Consider the following 17,538-nt stretch of genomic DNA (forward strand, 5'->3'; position numbering starts at 1 on the left):
TACCATGCAATTGCCGTGACTTCAGAATAATATTGTGGCAGTTTAGAGATTTGCTGTAACATCATGGTCCATTAAACAAGGAAAAGGACATTTTTTTAGTGCAACAGTGGCATACCAGTTAGAAATCCCTGAGGGAAGAAAAATCCAGATATCCAAAAAGATTTGGGGTGGCCATGTGTGATCCAAGTCTAAAAGGAGATAAAAATATATCAATGTCATCAAACCCGTTTTCAAATAACTCAGGCAATGTGCTCAATGTGAGCGCATATCAGCTATATAATCGCATATAGAAGAAAATGAGAGAAGTGGTTCAACTGGCAACAAAGTCTGTAGAATGTGCTCTGACTGCAGCACTGTTTAATTCAATTCAATTTTGTTAAAATGCCCTTTAGCAAGGCAGTCGGTGGCAAACCTTCACTCATAAATTGTTTCAGAGTGTGATATATGTGCATAGCCTCTCTCTCTGCCACATCTTCATTTTGTGAATGTAAATAATCAGTGTGTGTTTTGTTTGTTTAAAAAAAGTGGGCATGAGTTCATCCTCTGAGAATCATAAAAACATGAAATACAAAACACCTCAACAAAGTAGATCCTGATGTAAAGGTCTTTGACCCAGGAAGCCAAGCCTTTTAGAGATGGGTAGGAGGAGTTTGACCACTGGGCGGGAACATGGTTGTTAACAAAGCTTGTGTAGATCCGGTCCATCTCCTCGGACATCACCACCAGACCTCCGATGGCCTTTTGCAGCGTTATGAGAGACACCTGGAAACACAAAAACGGCTTCATCGCTTTGAAGCTGCAGTCATTTACACAGTTTACATTACACGGAATAGTAATTCATTTAAGAAGTATCGTTCAGACTCTAAAACTGAATTTGCAGAGATTTCTTCCAAGTTCAGCTAAAAAGCTTTGCTAATGATTGGCATGAATTGCTCAGCATCGACCATATTCGTGAAAATAGTGCCGCAAGTCAAATATAGGTCATGACATTTTGTTTAATTTGCAAAAAGCGTTCTTATCATTACCCTGAGTAAGCGAATCAGTTTGGTGAATCTGTCGGCCTCCTGGCCCAACACAGTCGTTAGGGAGTTGACGCGACCGTTATCGTCTCTTTCGAAGAGAGATTCGAGAGCCTCGTCCATGTCAAGCCGCTCTACGCATACGCACAAAAAAAATCACAATGTCAGACATGCATAATGCATAACATTTATAAAAAAATAAATAAATGCTGCGTGTGTGCATACCAGGCAGCTTAGCAAGTATAGCTTCGGCAAGCTCACAAACAATTTCGTCATTGCTTTTGGCTCCAAGTTGGGCTGAAGAGCGAGGGTTGACATCCAGAATAGTGTTGATCAGATTCATGGTTTCTTGGCGCTATGGAGACAAACACATGCACACGACAGTGAGGACGTAATTGGCTAAATGATTTTTAAACATTTCTTTTTTTACGCACATTAATTCAAATTTCAATTACAGATTAAAAATGTGAACGTGTTACCAACCTGTGTGTGTGTGTGTGTGTTTTTTTTTTTAATTTTCATGATACCAAGCAACACTTATTATGAATGTTTATCCCAAAGTCCATTAAACAGAGACGTAATGTTAAATGAACTATCTCATATGTGTGTTCGCCGTGAAGAGCGCGTGAAAGAATAACTCGATAATGGCTTGGAGATGAATGCTGATAATTTCTACTGGGACAGCTGAAACTCCATACCTGGAAAGCCAGATTGGCATTTTCATGCATGCCAAAGACCTCAGGGTCATCAATGATTGGAAGGTTCTCAATGTACTCTATATATAAATCCAGAGTGTCTAACGCAGGAGCATAGTAGACACCTAATGAACAGGAGAAACCATCAAATTAGAGGAGCATACACTTGGGTTTAAAATGATAGCAGTCCAACATGACAACATGAATCCGCTTTTTGGTATGAATTGTATTCTTACATGGTAAAATCATTTACCAGTCGCGTAGCCATAGAAAAATCAACAGACCCAATATGTACGATAGAGTATGCACGATTCTTGAATCTGCATAATTGAAAGATTCATTGAAAGGGCCTTGTTAAAAATAACAAGAGTGGAGTTCAATTAGTGAGTTCTTTCAGTCTGGGGAAAAAAAAAAACAGGTGTCAAAGAGATGGCCCCTTTTGAAGGATAAAGCCGGCACATATTGCACATTCATTTTATATGAACCTCTGGTTAAACGCGTGGAGGGCGTTTTTTTTTTTTTTTGGGAGGGGTTAAGAAATATGTGAGCGGTGTCAAAGAATGAAGCCCATACTCTCGAAAATATCCACACTCTCTTATTTTTGTTATTTGTTGCCTATTTCTTCTTGTTTTGTAATATACTGTAGCTAAGGCAGGCAAGGAAATCCACTTTATCCTTGACAATTGCGCCAAGTTGTTTGTAGTGCAATAAAAATAAAAATAATCCAGTGCAGAAAAACAGAAAAGCAGTTGTTCATATTTGGGGCCTAACAATGTTTTCTTTCCCGATAAGAATAATTGGGGTGGGCTTTGGAAGTTTTTCTGTTGCAGATAGTTGGTATGAAATAATGTTTCTCCAAACATGAGTGATATTTTGGGTCGTTGTTTGTCACAATAATCTATGTCCAAGAGTCCAAAGGTTTTTTTTTTTTAATTATTTTTATTTTTATTTGACACTATACACATACTACACACCTCCTCAAGCTTTTATTTTGGTACTTTGACGATTTTTTAATTTTTAGCATTTAGCTTTAGAATTAACATTTATATTTAGTTTTAGCATTTCAATGTAGCAATTAATAAAGGACTGTTTAGCAGTTTAGCAGAGTGGTTCGAGCATTATGATATTGCGCCTTTTTGTGGCATACATGCATCAGTTTGCTTATATCAAAATACTTATGCCAAAAAAGGAAAGAGAATAATATACCATTGAGCAAGCAGCATCTTCATTTCAGACTCACAAAATTAAAATTAGAGAGTGGATGGAATGAACGTCAAAAAGGCTGTTTATGAGCCATTTGAGTAATTGTGAAGTTCATCAGTTACGGGCCAAATGGAAATTTAAGAGGTACCGGATGCGGAGAAGGCGTAGCAAGTCCCCAGGGTTTTGGGGGAAAAGAAGCCTTTGAGGACTGTTCTGAGGCAGCGTTGGTCCCAGACATCTGTCACTCTGCCTCCATATGTGATCTCACCTGGAATTAAACATTCACATTTGACCGGGAAGACCAGGATCAGTAACATGCTGAATTAATCGAAACAACTAAAAATATTAATTGACTTTCTATTGGACTGGAAATCCCGGTAGTTTCATGAATTGAGTTCATACTGAGTGATGAAAATAAATCCAACACTTATCGCACTGAACATCAAGGAGGTTATTTCATAGTCAACCCTTTTAAATGTAGTAATTGTGATAGAGTCACGTATTAGGGTTCACCTACTCGTGATATATGTAAGAGCATCCCAGGGAATAGTAGTATTTCTGCAGTAAAGGTTGAGGTTGAGCAGCGCACACTCCCTGTCACTGTCGCTAAACTCATAGGGAATGTTCCAGCCAAGCGGACCAAATTTTTTGCGCTCCTGAAGTGAATATGAACAAGGTAAACACTTAAAGGTCTATGATTATACCAAAGAGCAAAATAATTAAATTGCACAACGTTATTTTATCTTTTGAACCTGAATGACCGCATGGAAAAAGCAGATTCCAAAGACCATCTTCTTCCAGTCCAGCCCCAGAATGTGCTCCTCAAAGAAATCGTTCGAAATCTCAGTGAAAGCTCGACGAATGTTGGCACGCAGACCTTTAGGAGGCTCATTTGTCACCTTGAAGAATCAAACAGAATCAATAATGACATCATAAATATTTGTTTCCAAAAAGTTCCTTGTTTTGACTGACCATTCTATTGTAACCGGAAAATATATACAGTAGGCAAATATGGACACTCCTAAATGTGAATGTTTCTCGCTAAGACACTTCATATTGAAGCCAATGTTTACCTTGACAGAGTTTTGGAGCACTGTAACCGGAAACACTTTAGTAGGCATGGAACTGAGAAACAAACGGAAGTTCTCATGGATTGACGTGTCTGCATAGGAAAAGAATGTCTCAGTCAATATACAAATACAACATCAATAAAATAAATGCCTCAACAGTTCAGTCGGTTTTATTATTTATTTATTTTTTACCCGGCTCTGCGAAGGTCTTAATAATCTCCTCCATGGGGAGCATCCAAGAGACTGCTAAATGACAGTTTTGCAAGAAAACCCAGCCTCCATCCTCTAATGCTGATTTAATCATTTTCTCTGCGATGGGCCCCTGTCCTTGACCCAATGAAATGGACTCAACCCTAAAGGTGACAGAGAAAGGATTATTTTCATAGATGGTGGTAGATACAGTGCGGTATATGATTTCAAAATCATTTTATGGATAATGAATCAATTAATGGAATTCCTAAAGACTCCTTCCTAAAAGTGACGTCTCAATATCTCCATTGCCATTAATTTCCAAACGCAGCTCATGTTATAAATGCGTCAAATTTACAAGACATTTAATTTTCACGAAGGTTTAATGCAAAAAAACAAAAAAAACAATCTAATTTGCTTCAGCATTTACATGCTTTTTACCTCTCAAGACAACCCCTCTCTTTTGCGAAACGCTGGAAGGCACCCATGGGGTCGGATCCGGTGCTGAGGATGAAGACCAGTGGCGTCGACGGGGACATGTCATTATAGAGATTAGCCAAATCAATGGGAGGGTTTTCCACAAACTGCTTCCCTAAGCTGACAATCACAAATTCTGTTGATGCGAAAACAACCTGGAAAAGGAAGAAATAGACAATTTACACAACATTTGATCTTGATATTCGTTTGGTAAGGCGGCTTCAAACGATCCAATCAGAAAAGGACGGGTAGCCTAGGGTAGGTGGAGCTCAAAATACTGGAGTGCATAAACTGGTTGACAAAACCTAATTGTGTGCAATAACAGAAATTGAATGAGAAGAACACAAAACGGAACCCACCTTCTCTTCCATGAAGCTCTTGATAAGGACCAACTTTTGAAAAGAAGTCAGCCTTTCATTCCAGTAGCCTCGGATTCCACTTTTTTGCTTCCCCTCTTCTGACAGATCAAGAGGTGGCAACTCTGACACATAGTCCTCCCAATTTTCGGGATTAAAAGAGGTCTCAAAACGTCCTAAATAAAGGGAGCAGGGACGAGTTAATACCCAAGAAAGTTTTCATACCAAAGAGAAACAAATTACTGATCCAAGCTCGGGTGCAACTTTACCGAGCTGAACATGAATGTGTGTTGCAAGGATTTCTTTGGAGATGCCCTTGAAGCAGGGCAGTGACTCCTCAAGATCACAAGATGTCTCCCAGTAATAATCACTTAGCCAAGGGACATCAGGCCTCTCTGGGAATTCCTACGAGATATGAGACAAGAGATGATGACATGAGTGGGTGGGCGTGAGGCTAGCTTGCCTAAAAATTCCAACATTACTACCACCTCTCACAGTACGAGTGACGTTGATGGATGTAGGTACAAGAAAGTGAGAAACATAAAAGGAAGGACACTGTAAGAATGACAACCAAGAAGCTGAGCATCGTTGCAAAAAACAAAATAGCAACCAAGCTTTTATAACGACAAGGCTTTTTGGATTTGATCTATCAGAATGCAAGTTCCAAGATTTCTGAAATGGGAACACATTAGTGGGTGACAACGATATGTTTTTAAAATAAGTGCGCATCCATCATCAAAACAAAATAATAAAAGCTTTTTTTAATCAAGGAAATCTTTTGCACAGTAGTTTTCTCAACTGAAGTTTTAATCAGATTCACGAAAGATTCTCCAAATAGGCAGAATAGTTGGCACTTGTGACAGCAAATCAATTTCCTCGTAAATTCAAGTTCCTCCTGCCAGCGCGCCTCATTAGCATGGCAAATGTATTTGTTGTGTTATGCACCCCGCAAGCCTGAGCAGGACTGACAAGAGGCATTCAATCTACAAAACATCAATTCAACAACTCAGAAATAGGAGGCAATAAGGGCCATTCCTCCACATCCAGTAGTACCACAGACACCACCAGAGCTGAATCAGTCCTATTCCCAGTTTGACAGAGCTGCAGCTCCGATTAAGTGACAATGCTCCAACAATCCAAAGTTCCTACAAGGTCAGATTCTGCCAGCAGGATATCAAACCCATCAAAGCGACAGGATCAGAAACTACGGCAGGTTGTGTTAAAAAAAAAAATGTGCTTGTGCTTTTAACTTCCATTTCTTAACCAACTTCACAAGCCTTACTGAAAACGGGCCAGAGGCTCTCACAACTTAAGCAGCTATATGTCTGCAAGATCATGAAACAAATTAATTAAAATCCTGACGCCACAAGCAACACCCTACCTTTATTTACATGTATTTTAAAATGTTACATTTCAACATTTTTGCTGTTTAAGTTGATAATGATAGGATTTCGATATTACTATGAGTTCAGTGAAAATAAAGCTACTTTTTTATTTTTTTATTTACTTGTTTAGTTAAACTCTCTGCAACAGGAGAGGACATTTACCTATTTAAATGACCAGCGTAAGAAGTCAAATCATTAAAATATAATCAGTCATTTATCCAAACTCAGATCTAATTTTATTTAATTTTAACTTTACATTTGTATTTTCCCAATCAGAATGATTTTGATTCTAAATTATAATTGTCATTATTGACCCTATTTACTTACTAGAAATGACTTTTCTAACGTAACATCATTATTCCCCAGCCCACCTTTTCCATGACTGCAGAGGAGCGAATGAAATTCAGCCACTCCGCATCGGAGATGTCGCCACGGTGCTTCAGGATCTCAACACACAACATGAAGCTGTAGATGAGTTTGTGCTGCTCGAACAGACCACGGGAAACATTTATATAGGAGTTGAGTAAGATCTGGTCCAGCAGGATCTGGAGACGCTCTTCCAACACGTCGCTCTTTTCTGATGTCTCAATGGTGGTGTTGAAGAGCTGCAGTTGGCAGGAGAAAGAAAAAAAAAAATCATATCATCTTCATGTGTTCCTCACAAAATACTAATCCCAATTTTTTTCATGACTTCAATAAACAGCCAATGCAGTTTTTCTCACTTGTTTAAAGTACTTGAGTGAGAACTGGTACATTGGATCAATCTCAGAGAGACTGGCGACGACAAAGAACAGGACGGAGCCTCGGGTGGCGACAGATCGGTAACCCTCTCTTGCATTATTGATCATCAGCTCGGTGGCCTCTGCCTCCTCCAGACGTTGTTTTATAGCTGCTGATGTCACCTGAGGATGGTAGAAAAAAACAGAAAAAAAAAAAAGATTTCAAAAAGCACACACATATACACCCCTCTAAATTGGAAAGGTGTGGATGATTCCTCTCCATTTGTGACTTCAAACTTTTGTATTTGGCATCAACAGATGAATCATTTCAGAATTTGATACAACTCAAACACAAGATTTGGAACTAATCAAAGACTACTTTCAGAGCAACGCAAAATTAGCTTCACCGCTTCAATCATTTCGGAGGGAAAATCAATTGTAGGATAAGATCCAGCAATCCAACCATCCGAGTTGGAAATGATCTATGAAGTCAATCAGCATTTTTTTTCAAACTCAAATTTTACCTTTGATTCCTGGAGTGTTGTAACAAGCTCCTCGTTGTCAAGTATGTTTCCCTCCGAGGTGAACAGAAGCTTCAGTATGCGATCTTCAATGTTCTTCAGCTGAATCCGGTCGTTATTGATGCGCACGACCAGGTCGTTTCTCTGCTCTTCCAGGTGTGGACTTTCCAGGCACACCACGTCCCTGAGAAGAGAACGGTTGGAGGAGGAATTGGTTGGCATCATTGGTTACTATTTATTCAAAATGAATAAAGATTTCCAGCTGAAAAGCTTTTTGTGTGTGTGTGCGTGTGTGTGTTTTGTGGAATACCCGAGCAGTTGGTCCTCTAAGCCAGACTTAGTCACAGTGAAATTGATGATTGTTACTTTGATACACACCTGAAAGGTAAAAAAAAAGAAATCTGTGTCAGACACATCACTCACATATGACTTTTTCTGATTGCTTTTATTTTTTTTTGTTGTTGTTTTTTTTTAGAAAAAAAAACTCAACAGCAACCCTCCTCTTGACAGCTTGGTGGTATTAAAACCTGTGCAAGCGCCATGGAAGGCAGCATGCACTGTGATGAAAATGAATAAAAATGTGTCAAATTGTGAGAGTAGGAGCTGTCGCTACCTCCGGCAGGTAGTGCGGATTGGCCATTTTAGTCGTCATATAGAACCGGAAATTTTTGTCATAGTCAATATCTGAGTCTCCAAGTCGGATCAAAGTCCGGCCCCCCGCCACAAATGTCTGTTTCAGCAAGACGGGCTCCAGAGCAGGATCCAGGGTCTCCTTTAACTACATAAACAGAAGGAAACACAAATGTAGACAAAGAGTGCAACTGTTTGTGTCGCTCAGAATTCCACTTTGCAGAGTCCTTTTTTTTTTCTCAAATGAGAATTTAGTGTAAAATAAGATTTTTTTTCCTGGATTGCAGTTGTGCTTTGTTAATTATTGCACGTGCGCAGCATGATCCAGAAGTATTTTGAACAATGAAAGAGTTTTTGTGATTTTGACAGCGGATACTGGGCAATTATTATTTTCGACATTTCTGTCCACAGACACACCTTCAATCAACGCTAGCGAGTGTGTTCGGCTAACTGCCATACAGTTTATGTCATTAACATGTCATAACAGAACATGTTTGACATACTGAGCATTTCTTTTTCCATCCTTCTGATACAAGTCAACCTTGGTTAATGTTATCACGAAAGAAACCTGTCATTCACACCGTGATTATTTTATTTGAACAATAAAACTAATCACTCTCATTGTCCAAAATATGTCTGGAGATAACATTATGCTTTGCAGTTAGTCTGCATGAATTGTGGTAAATGCGTTGATCACATTTGTCTTGCTACACCTGCCTTTGGAATCAATAAAATCCAGCAATTTGTACAGTATTTTTATGATCAATTCTGGATGCGTCAGTCTAGTGTGCAAGGTTCACCATAATGTGTTTCTACCTCCTCCAGCAGAACAGGCATGCCCATACGGATGGCATTTTCTAACTTGTGAAGAAAGTTTGGATCAGTGAGCTTGATCACTTTTAGTCCATGCTTGGCCTCCTTTGAGCGTATCCATCGGTTGGCCTGATGAAGAAAGATTGGGCCATCTTTAGCAAGCTTCACTGTGTAAGTGGAAATTTCGGAATAATTTGCAGTATAATCATGTGTAAACATTTAAATGTGTATATGTGGACCACTGCATATTATTTAAAGTCCGTTACTCAAAGGTGACGTTATTCCGTCAACAATAGTGTAGGTTAAGGAGACTTAATGAGATAAATCACCTGATCCTGGGGGTCAATCATAAGAGGCCAGCGGCGACCCTCATTCACCATTATTCCATTCTCTGTGGAGACTGTGTCCCGGGGCAAACCTTCATTATTCCATTTTTGAATGACGTATGGGTCACCCAGAATGTTGATGAGGCTGAAGCTGGCACTTATAGGAATTTTCAGGTTCTGGCACTGTATTATCCAGTCGTCAACAAGCTGAGGAAAAATGGCAAAGGTGAAAATGTGAATGTATTCATTTGGTTTGACAGCATTTTCACAAGCACAGTGTTACACCCGGCCATCTTGGTGGTACCGGACACTCGGCTGTGGTGTGGTCAGAGTTGGACAAGTTACTTCCAAAATGTACTTTATTTCATATAATTTATTTTATTACAATTTTTTTTTTACAATATTACTGAATGTATCGGGTAATCTGTCACTTATTCATTTTATGTTACTTCTATTTAAAAAAAATAAATCAGTGATCAATTGCTTAATTAATACTTTGAACATTTTAAAAGGAAAATGCAAAATTTATAGCGGGTAAAGGTGATGGGAATGTCAAATAAAAGCAAAAATATCTCTTGATAGAGAGATCTGATGTACTACTGAGTATCTTTGTCATATTCAAAGTTGAGTTAGTTGAAATTCTCTATACTACTTCGGTGTGTCGGAGAAGGGGAATATCTAAAACATTTAGGATCGTGGCTCTTGAGGTCCAGTTTTACAACTGTGTGTAGCGTGAAATCATGATAACAGTTTGAAAAAAAACGACGGATTAACAATGACGTACGGGTGCCCAGGTCAGTGACGAATGACAGAGAGGCAAAATTTGGTAAATTTCCCATCTCTGTATATACATGTAAAACTGTAGCTGTATTGTTTGTTTTCAAATTCCAACATCCTGACATTCTCTGAATGAGGAAACTCTTCCTACCAGTTTTCTATAGTGAGAGGTGAACGCTCCATAGTAAGCCACACAAGCAGCGGCGATGAAGACATTGCCGACAACGTCGATGATCTGTTGATCAAAAGTAGCAACACTTTGCTCCCAGCGCACTTGCTCATCTCCTAAAGCCGATGTTAGCTTCCCTGCTCTGGTTAACCGAGCCTGTGTCACTGCCATCGTGTTAACTGTGCAAAAAGAAAACAGTCAGAGAAAATGAGAGAAATTTGTTGGGAACAAATAAATTGCAAGACAAAATTGCTTCTCGCTAGAATGAATCCATCGTTAATATTTACGAGTTTTACATTGATGCAGGCGAAAAGGAAATGACAATCACCCAAATCCTGTTTTTCATTCAGGCTGCTGTCGTAAGATTCCTGTAGAACCCTGATCTTGTCTTCCACACTCTGGAGCAGCAGTTGCTTTTCCCTCAGTGTTGCCATTGTGATTTCCAGCTCTGACTAGATTAGATGTGGAGATATAATTGAGTAAACAGAAACAGAAGACCGTGAGGGACGAGTGCAAACAGCTCCATTGAGATTGGACATGTCTGTGTTGTTTCTTGCTGACCTGTGCTTTGGCAAATGCTTCTCTCTTGGGACCAACTTCTTTGAGGATTCTGGAATAAATGTCCATAGCCCGAACCCACATGCACATAGATTTGCACGCTTTGGAGACCTTCTCGACCTTAAGGTACAACAAAAAGATAAATGCATGAAGAGAATGATGAAATCTCTCTTTTAACTGATATTGAATTTGATGATGAATTTCAAACCATCTGCGACACTGTGCAGTGCAAATTTGATCAAAGCCAATTAGCTACGACTCAAAACTATGACCAAAACATTTAAAAAAAAAAAAAATAATAATAATAATGCAAACCGACCTTCTCGGGTATGAAGTCCGGGTTGTTAACGTATTTTTGCAGCTTTGCCAGGACTTGAGGCTTAATATTGTCCTTGTCGTAGTCAGTCAAAAATCGCGTGAAATTGGAATCACCCAGTAACTTTTTAGCATTGGGCCAGTCCGGTCTGTGTGAGGGAAAAAAATTAAAATGCAATTCAAAACGTACTTGGTCAAATAAACATTACTTCATGAATGATGAATTTAAGTGGTCTATGGTTCATATTGACTATATATTAACGATTGTTAGTGGATATTCAATCACTTTGGATTAAAAGTAAAAATATCATTCTTGATCTAAATTGCCATTAAAATACATGAGAGAAAGCAAAAAAGAGAGAGAGAGAGAGCGAGAGAGAGAGAGAGAGAGAGAGAGAGCAAGAGAGAGAGAGAGAGAGAGAGAGATAAAAGCACACAGACTTGCAGTTGAGCAGGATGCAGACAGCCTCCATGACAGTCATGACCATGTCAGGCGGTTTGGTGAACACTTTGAGCTCAGAAATGTCAGCCTTGTCCAGAGAATTAAGAGCCTGGTTTGCACCCTCCAGGGCAGGCAAGGCCTCATTCAAGTCTCTTTGGGTATCATCAGCTATCGCCTGTGTATCTTCAGCCTTGACTTTTGCTATTGCCTCTTCTTCTTTTACAACCCTACGTGTCTGTAAGGGTCAAATAAATCCACAAATAAATCCGTGCCTCAAATAAATCCACTGAAACATGGCTTTTATTACGACAATTTAGACATTTCATGGCTCACGAATTAAAAGGGTGAACCTACCTCATCAGCGCTCTCTTGGTCAACAGACAATTTTTCCATTAAAGCATCAACATCACTACTTTTCTGTTTGAGAAGTGGCTCCAGAGCCGAAAGATCCACTTTCATTGTGGCCACAAGCTCATTGGTCTCCAGGAGCTTCGTCAGACCACTCTTCACACGGTCTCTTGCCTAAATATGGACATGACAGTGTGATCGTTAACTGAGCTGATGTGATATTCGAGCAACAATTTTACAGACAAACTTTCGCCATTTTCCACACACGTCTCCATTTATTTTTGGGTTTCGCCTTACAAGCACTAGTTGTTGCCTCTTGTCGTCCAGCATGGACAGGTACAGGTTGATAAGTTCTAAGTAGGAGGTGGGTGTGGTGTAATATCGACGTCTCAGTTCCGAGTAGAATCTCTCAGCCATGAGAGAGACGCTGACATGCGTCTCCACACATAAATCTGAGAAGCTTTGCTTGAGTTCCTCCGTACCAAAGTCCACATTCTGGAAAAATGCCTGAGAGACGGAAAGCAGGGCCTCACGAGGCCACTGAGGAAAAAAAAGGACAATGGATGTGCAACAGGTAAGGGAATAGCACAATTCAGCACCTGTTAATAGTCCCCCCCCCTCTCTCTTCCAAAAGTATCGGAACAATGAGGCCAATTCGTTTATTTCATAAATTGATTTATATGTTGAAAACAGTAGCATTTTACATTAAAAATTAGACGCAAGCCACAATATCGGGAGTACATCTTTTATTTCCATGGACTGATGTTTGGATCGACACATAACTGAGAAGACAGCACGTGGCTTAAAGTAAAAAAATATTCTGTGCCTGAAATCTGTTCTTGGGGGCGGGGTTGCTATCACCACAAAGTGGACGTCCATTCATTTCATTATTGTTTTTTATGCTATGTGTGTGTGTCGATATATATTTATAAATATAGTGAACATGAATTGCCGGGGTCAGAAATGGCAGAGTGACTTTAGCCTACCTCCACAAACCAGTCAATGGTGCAGCAGTTGACCAGCGAGGGAAACATGCGACAGCGGGACCTGAAGGCATCACCGACTGGACTCATACACAGCACAATGTGCAGCTTCTCCCGGACGCGAGAGATAAAATATTGAAACACCTGAAAAATCACACACACACACGCCCATGAAAAAGGCCACATAGTTACAGTGTCAGATATGATACAATATATATATTTTTTTACACATTTAAATAAAGTTGGGGGGGGTGAGCATAATGGGCATGGGGTGTGGTGTTGAGGTGTTGTGCTGGCCACCTGTTGTGTAGAGTAGCCTTCATATAAGGTATGTTTTTCAGTCATTTTGTTAGCGTAACGCGACCAAGACAATTCCTTACTGAATGATTGAGATTCGATATTAGATGCTGCATGTGTATATGATTACCTCATCTCTGTTCTCTTCACTGATTCCAGCCTCTTTGGCTTTAGGACGGGTTGCAGCTAACACATGTTCAAGCTCATCTTTTTCAAAAAGGTTGGGAACTTCACCAGAGTTCAACATGTTGTTGACATCCTCCAAAAACTCCTCCACAACAATCTGAAACGTGCAGGTCAAGAGACACATTGCTCAAGATGTGCATAATTTCTTGCTTCTCTTTTTTTTTTTTTTTTACATTTTAGTCATACCTGAGTATCTGTAAAGAGGAACACGGTATCCTTCCTCTCCACCCCGGCCATTCTGTAGAGCCTCCTTAAGTCTTCGTGGAAGCTTTCGTAGTTATAGCCTCGACTCAGCTCAATTTCAAAGCACTGGTACTCACAAATGTGAGACGCTAATCGAGTGAGCGACTGCTTGCCTGTGCCGCCGACTCCTACCAGCAGGCCGTTGCCTCGCTCAAGGCGAACCATGCGAGCGATTCTAAAACGGCAAAATCATTTTTAGAAGAGGATGGCAGTGGTCTTTCTGGTATAGCATGATGCTTGAGTGTTTAGGGGACGGGATTTATCGATTGACATAAACAAGAACAGTGTTAGGGAATTGCTTTCTCATAAGTACCTGGAAACATGCTCAATGGCATCCTGGAAGAATACCAACTTGCTCTCCTTGGAGTAAGTCATGTTGTAGTCACATAAATAGTCCAGAAGAACAGCTTGGATCTTATTCAGGTCTGTAAGATCTTCATACTGACGTTCTTCCTTTTCTGCACCCACCTGAAGGCATAACCCGATTAGCCGTTTCTTTTTTGTTTCACTTGAATACGTTGGACCGTCGGTACGTAAATGGGCTGAAATGTTAGATCATCTACTAATATAATGACGTCAGAGTGGGTAATTCTTTTTCTGAATTTGTGATCTTTACATGGCATTGAGTTGTTTAAATGTTACAGCACTAAAAACATCAGCAGTACAACATGTAAAAGTTTTTTTTTTTTTTTTGTGGAAATTCATTTCCAAAACTGAACTAATGAAGTGATACTCAGAAATGGACTGAATGTGAATGTCAGGAGTCTGTGAGAAGTAACATACCTTGATGAAGTCCCCAAATATGATGGGCTCATTCACAAAGTATGAGGGATCCAGGGTAATACTAAAATATTTGGCTGAACAAAAGAGACAAGAAACAAACATGGAGGATTCCGTAACTAGCCGAATCCCGATGATCCATATCTTGATATATGCGTGTTTCAAATGAAAAATTGGGTCGTGTATTAATAAGTGTGACCGTTCTTACCGGCTGTCTCACAAACGATGGTGTTAAAATACTCTTTATCTTGGCCATTGATGAGTCGATCATGGAAAACACGCTGACATTCGTGGCAGAAGAGACGAAAGATCTGAGTCTTATCCCTCACTTGACTCGATTCACATTGCAGCATACCTTGAAATAAAATCAATGGGAGAATACTTCATAGGCGGACAGCCATACATGCACTTGTTTTTACATACCATTACTTTCATTATTTATTGTGGGCTTTTTTTTTCTTACCTGAAAATTCTCAGTCATCAGACAGTGGAAGTAATGTACTGAAACGTCTTAAATAATTCGCCAAAGCTTGGTGTACGGGCTGGGAATTTACTACAGTTTTGGAAATGACTACCCGTAAGACAAAGCACCCAACAAAAGCCATGGGTTTAAAGGGAAAATGTATGCACACAACTGTCGGCGAGCATGTATTTATTTCTACGCAATTCTCACCTTGGACACACTTGGAGAGGTCCCTGAGATTGAAGACATAGTGAGACTTGGCTGGAGTGGGAAGCAGATCCACACTTAAGCGGTTGTAAATCTCCACGGCTGAATCCACAATTTGTTTTGCACAGTCCTTCACGGGTTGCGGGAATTCTTTGAGGAAACCAGACAAGATCGCCTGGAGGAAAGTTGAGGAAAAAAGATAAGCAGGGCGAAGTACAGTTTATGCCTTAGTGGTGCAATGGATCACATAATTCACAGTTCGGATTGGATCACAGATTTTGGGTCAAGGATTGGGGGGGAGACCTTGTCTTCATTTATTTCAAACTTTGCCCTTAAAAAAAATAATAATAATAAAATCAACCCCTCATGTCTAATATGGATATTTAATATTTAAGAATGCAATTTAACACAATAAAAGGCAGGATACAATCTTATTTTGTACGTGGTACAGCGCATAAATATTCAACCAGACATTTTGAGCTGACATTTTCTTTAAAATTTTTAAATAAGAAGTTTTTTTAATAGAATAAATAGATTTAGTTCGATATAGCGTGTTTTTTTTTTAAATGAAAATGACTAATTTAAGCAATTTAACACTCTCTCATTCCCTTCCTTTAAACACGTAGAGAGCATTTCAAAGTAATCTAGGGCCACAATATTGTGAAAGAAGTTAAGAAAAACAAAGTAAGCAAAGCTGTCGAACTACCATCCCGGCACATGTTGCTAATGCTAACAGCTAGCGCGAGCCACTAACGTCAGACTTGTGTCGCATCATATAATGACGGCATAATTAACTAGCGTTTTTTAGCGTCCTAAATTAGCGCCTGAATATGATTTTGAGATGGAATTGTTGGTGGCAACTATATCATGTAAAATAAAACTGCGATAAGGCAGACGAAAAATCGTCGAAAACGGAAGACAAGTTAATTGTTACGCACCCACGCGGGCCAACTTCAAAGTAAAAGTATTCCAAGGCTATTGTGTGGGCATCGATGACTCAATGTCATTTTTTATTTTGAAGTTAGTCTTTGCTAAGGCAGCATATTCGTTGACATGTCTGTGTCAATGACAGTGTTGAGTGAAGAGGCAAGGGGGCGAAATCCTGTCTCATCAATTTGAGGATCCGTTTTACCCCAAACTGGCGGACTAATCATGTTGCCTTCATGCTAATGCGCACATTTTATTTTATTTTTTTTCCACTGACAATTCCGCATATTGTGTCCGACCCGAACCGTGATGATCCGTTGCACCACTACTTCCGAGTATGTTTGTGTGATGTGTGTGCTGACAATGATTATCTGTTTGAGGCTTTGTTCTGAGGGTGTGGGCAGACAAAGCATGCTGAAGTGGCGAATGAAGCGGGGCGTCACAGGGTTGCGTCCTCCTCCTGGCGGAGCGCATGCAGCAGCGATAGTCATGTCCTGGAGATGAGATTGAGGAAGTGTCAAGGCGTAGAAGAAGGCTCTGGATTGTTTTATATTCACTAAAGCTGGGCACTTGACCCTTTTTTGCCAGTCAGTCCCTCGCCTTACGGCCGCGGGACGGACTGAACAGCACTGCAAAATACTTTAAACAGTCTTGAAACATGTTGATTATTTAGCACATGCCTACAGGCACAATAATTTTTTAGTAACATTGTTTATATTTTATTTGCACATTAGTTTACCTGAATCTCCTTCCAGAAGAAAAACTCCCTGTCATAAAATCCAGAGAAGTCTTGGAACTGACGTAAAAGTTCGATTGGGGGCTGAGAGCCATAACTGTCCAATTTGGGCATATTTAGATCGTCCACAAACACCACTATCCTTTTATCCTTAGGCGCACCTACGCAGAGTGACAGAAAACAGGATTAGGATATGAGCTCAGTGAAAATTTGCAGCTGTGAAAATAAACATATATTTTGCAATTAAACGAATGATTGTGTGAATACAGAAACTGAAGAGGTCATAAAATGTTCTCATGGTTTTTTTAAATTTTTTTATTTATCACAGTGTCGTGTGAGACGTAGAGGGCTGTCCTAATTACCAAGCATATTCTTCCGCTTTTTCTCCAGCTTAGACTCAATGATTTCTTGTGTACGGGCAGAAGATGTCTGAGCAGAGAAGTTGATATAGACAGGAATGTAGCCACGACTTTCCTGGATACTGTTCAGAAGGCCCCGAGCTATCACTGACTGTAAAAGACAGAACCTTGTTAAAGGTTCGGATGGCTTAGAGTTCATTTCATGTGGAATTACATTTAAGAGCAACTTCACAATGTTCTTCCAGTGTGGAGTTTGCATGTTCTCCCTGTGCCTGCGTGGGTTTTCTCCGGGTACTCCGGTTTCCTCCCGCATTCTACTTTCACGTTATGATACTGTATTTTAAT

At 39.8% G+C, this 17,538-nt stretch overlaps 1 protein-coding gene across 2 annotated transcripts in view; it reads right to left on the reverse strand.

Moving 5' to 3' along the window:
• The window catches only part of dnah6 (dynein, axonemal, heavy chain 6), a 34,129-nt gene that overhangs the window by 1,189 nt on the left and 15,402 nt on the right, over positions 1-17,538 (reverse strand). Inside the window, exons 42-78 of one of the 2 annotated variants that reach the window (XM_088301978.1) lie at positions 17,197-17,340; positions 16,838-16,995; positions 16,461-16,592; positions 15,175-15,346; positions 14,710-14,856; positions 14,505-14,578; positions 14,035-14,189; positions 13,665-13,896; positions 13,423-13,575; positions 12,999-13,139; positions 12,310-12,552; positions 12,019-12,186; positions 11,664-11,899; positions 11,227-11,371; positions 10,911-11,027; positions 10,678-10,801; positions 10,332-10,528; positions 9,407-9,610; positions 9,081-9,206; positions 8,248-8,412; positions 7,945-8,012; positions 7,638-7,818; positions 7,117-7,296; positions 6,766-6,999; positions 5,279-5,414; positions 5,013-5,185; positions 4,618-4,808; positions 4,180-4,340; positions 3,991-4,079; positions 3,670-3,816; positions 3,435-3,573; positions 3,066-3,185; positions 1,718-1,839; positions 1,245-1,374; positions 1,026-1,153; positions 577-762; positions 116-188 (exon numbers count right to left, since the gene is read on the reverse strand). In XM_088301978.1, coding sequence (XP_088158104.1) covers positions 116-188; positions 577-762; positions 1,026-1,153; positions 1,245-1,374; positions 1,718-1,839; positions 3,066-3,185; positions 3,435-3,573; positions 3,670-3,816; positions 3,991-4,079; positions 4,180-4,340; positions 4,618-4,808; positions 5,013-5,185; positions 5,279-5,414; positions 6,766-6,999; positions 7,117-7,296; positions 7,638-7,818; positions 7,945-8,012; positions 8,248-8,412; positions 9,081-9,206; positions 9,407-9,610; positions 10,332-10,528; positions 10,678-10,801; positions 10,911-11,027; positions 11,227-11,371; positions 11,664-11,899; positions 12,019-12,186; positions 12,310-12,552; positions 12,999-13,139; positions 13,423-13,575; positions 13,665-13,896; positions 14,035-14,189; positions 14,505-14,578; positions 14,710-14,856; positions 15,175-15,346; positions 16,461-16,592; positions 16,838-16,995; positions 17,197-17,340 — 5,691 coding nt within the window. Of the gene's footprint in view, positions 1-115; positions 189-576; positions 763-1,025; positions 1,154-1,244; positions 1,375-1,717; positions 1,840-3,065; positions 3,186-3,434; positions 3,574-3,669; positions 3,817-3,990; positions 4,080-4,179; positions 4,341-4,617; positions 4,809-5,012; positions 5,186-5,278; positions 5,415-6,765; positions 7,000-7,116; positions 7,297-7,637; positions 7,819-7,944; positions 8,013-8,247; positions 8,413-9,080; positions 9,207-9,406; positions 9,611-10,331; positions 10,529-10,677; positions 10,802-10,910; positions 11,028-11,226; positions 11,372-11,663; positions 11,900-12,018; positions 12,187-12,309; positions 12,553-12,998; positions 13,140-13,422; positions 13,576-13,664; positions 13,897-14,034; positions 14,190-14,504; positions 14,579-14,709; positions 14,857-15,174; positions 15,347-16,460; positions 16,593-16,837; positions 16,996-17,196; positions 17,345-17,538 lie in introns of both variants that reach the window. The other variant, XM_088301979.1, reaches the window with a different exon arrangement.

This window comes from Idiotropiscis lumnitzeri, chromosome 8 (genome assembly GCF_059441095.1).
Source record: "Idiotropiscis lumnitzeri isolate Australia: NSW breed Sydney's pygmy pipehorse chromosome 8, RoL_Ilum_1.0, whole genome shotgun sequence".
NCBI lineage: Eukaryota > Metazoa > Chordata > Actinopteri > Syngnathiformes > Syngnathidae > Idiotropiscis > Idiotropiscis lumnitzeri.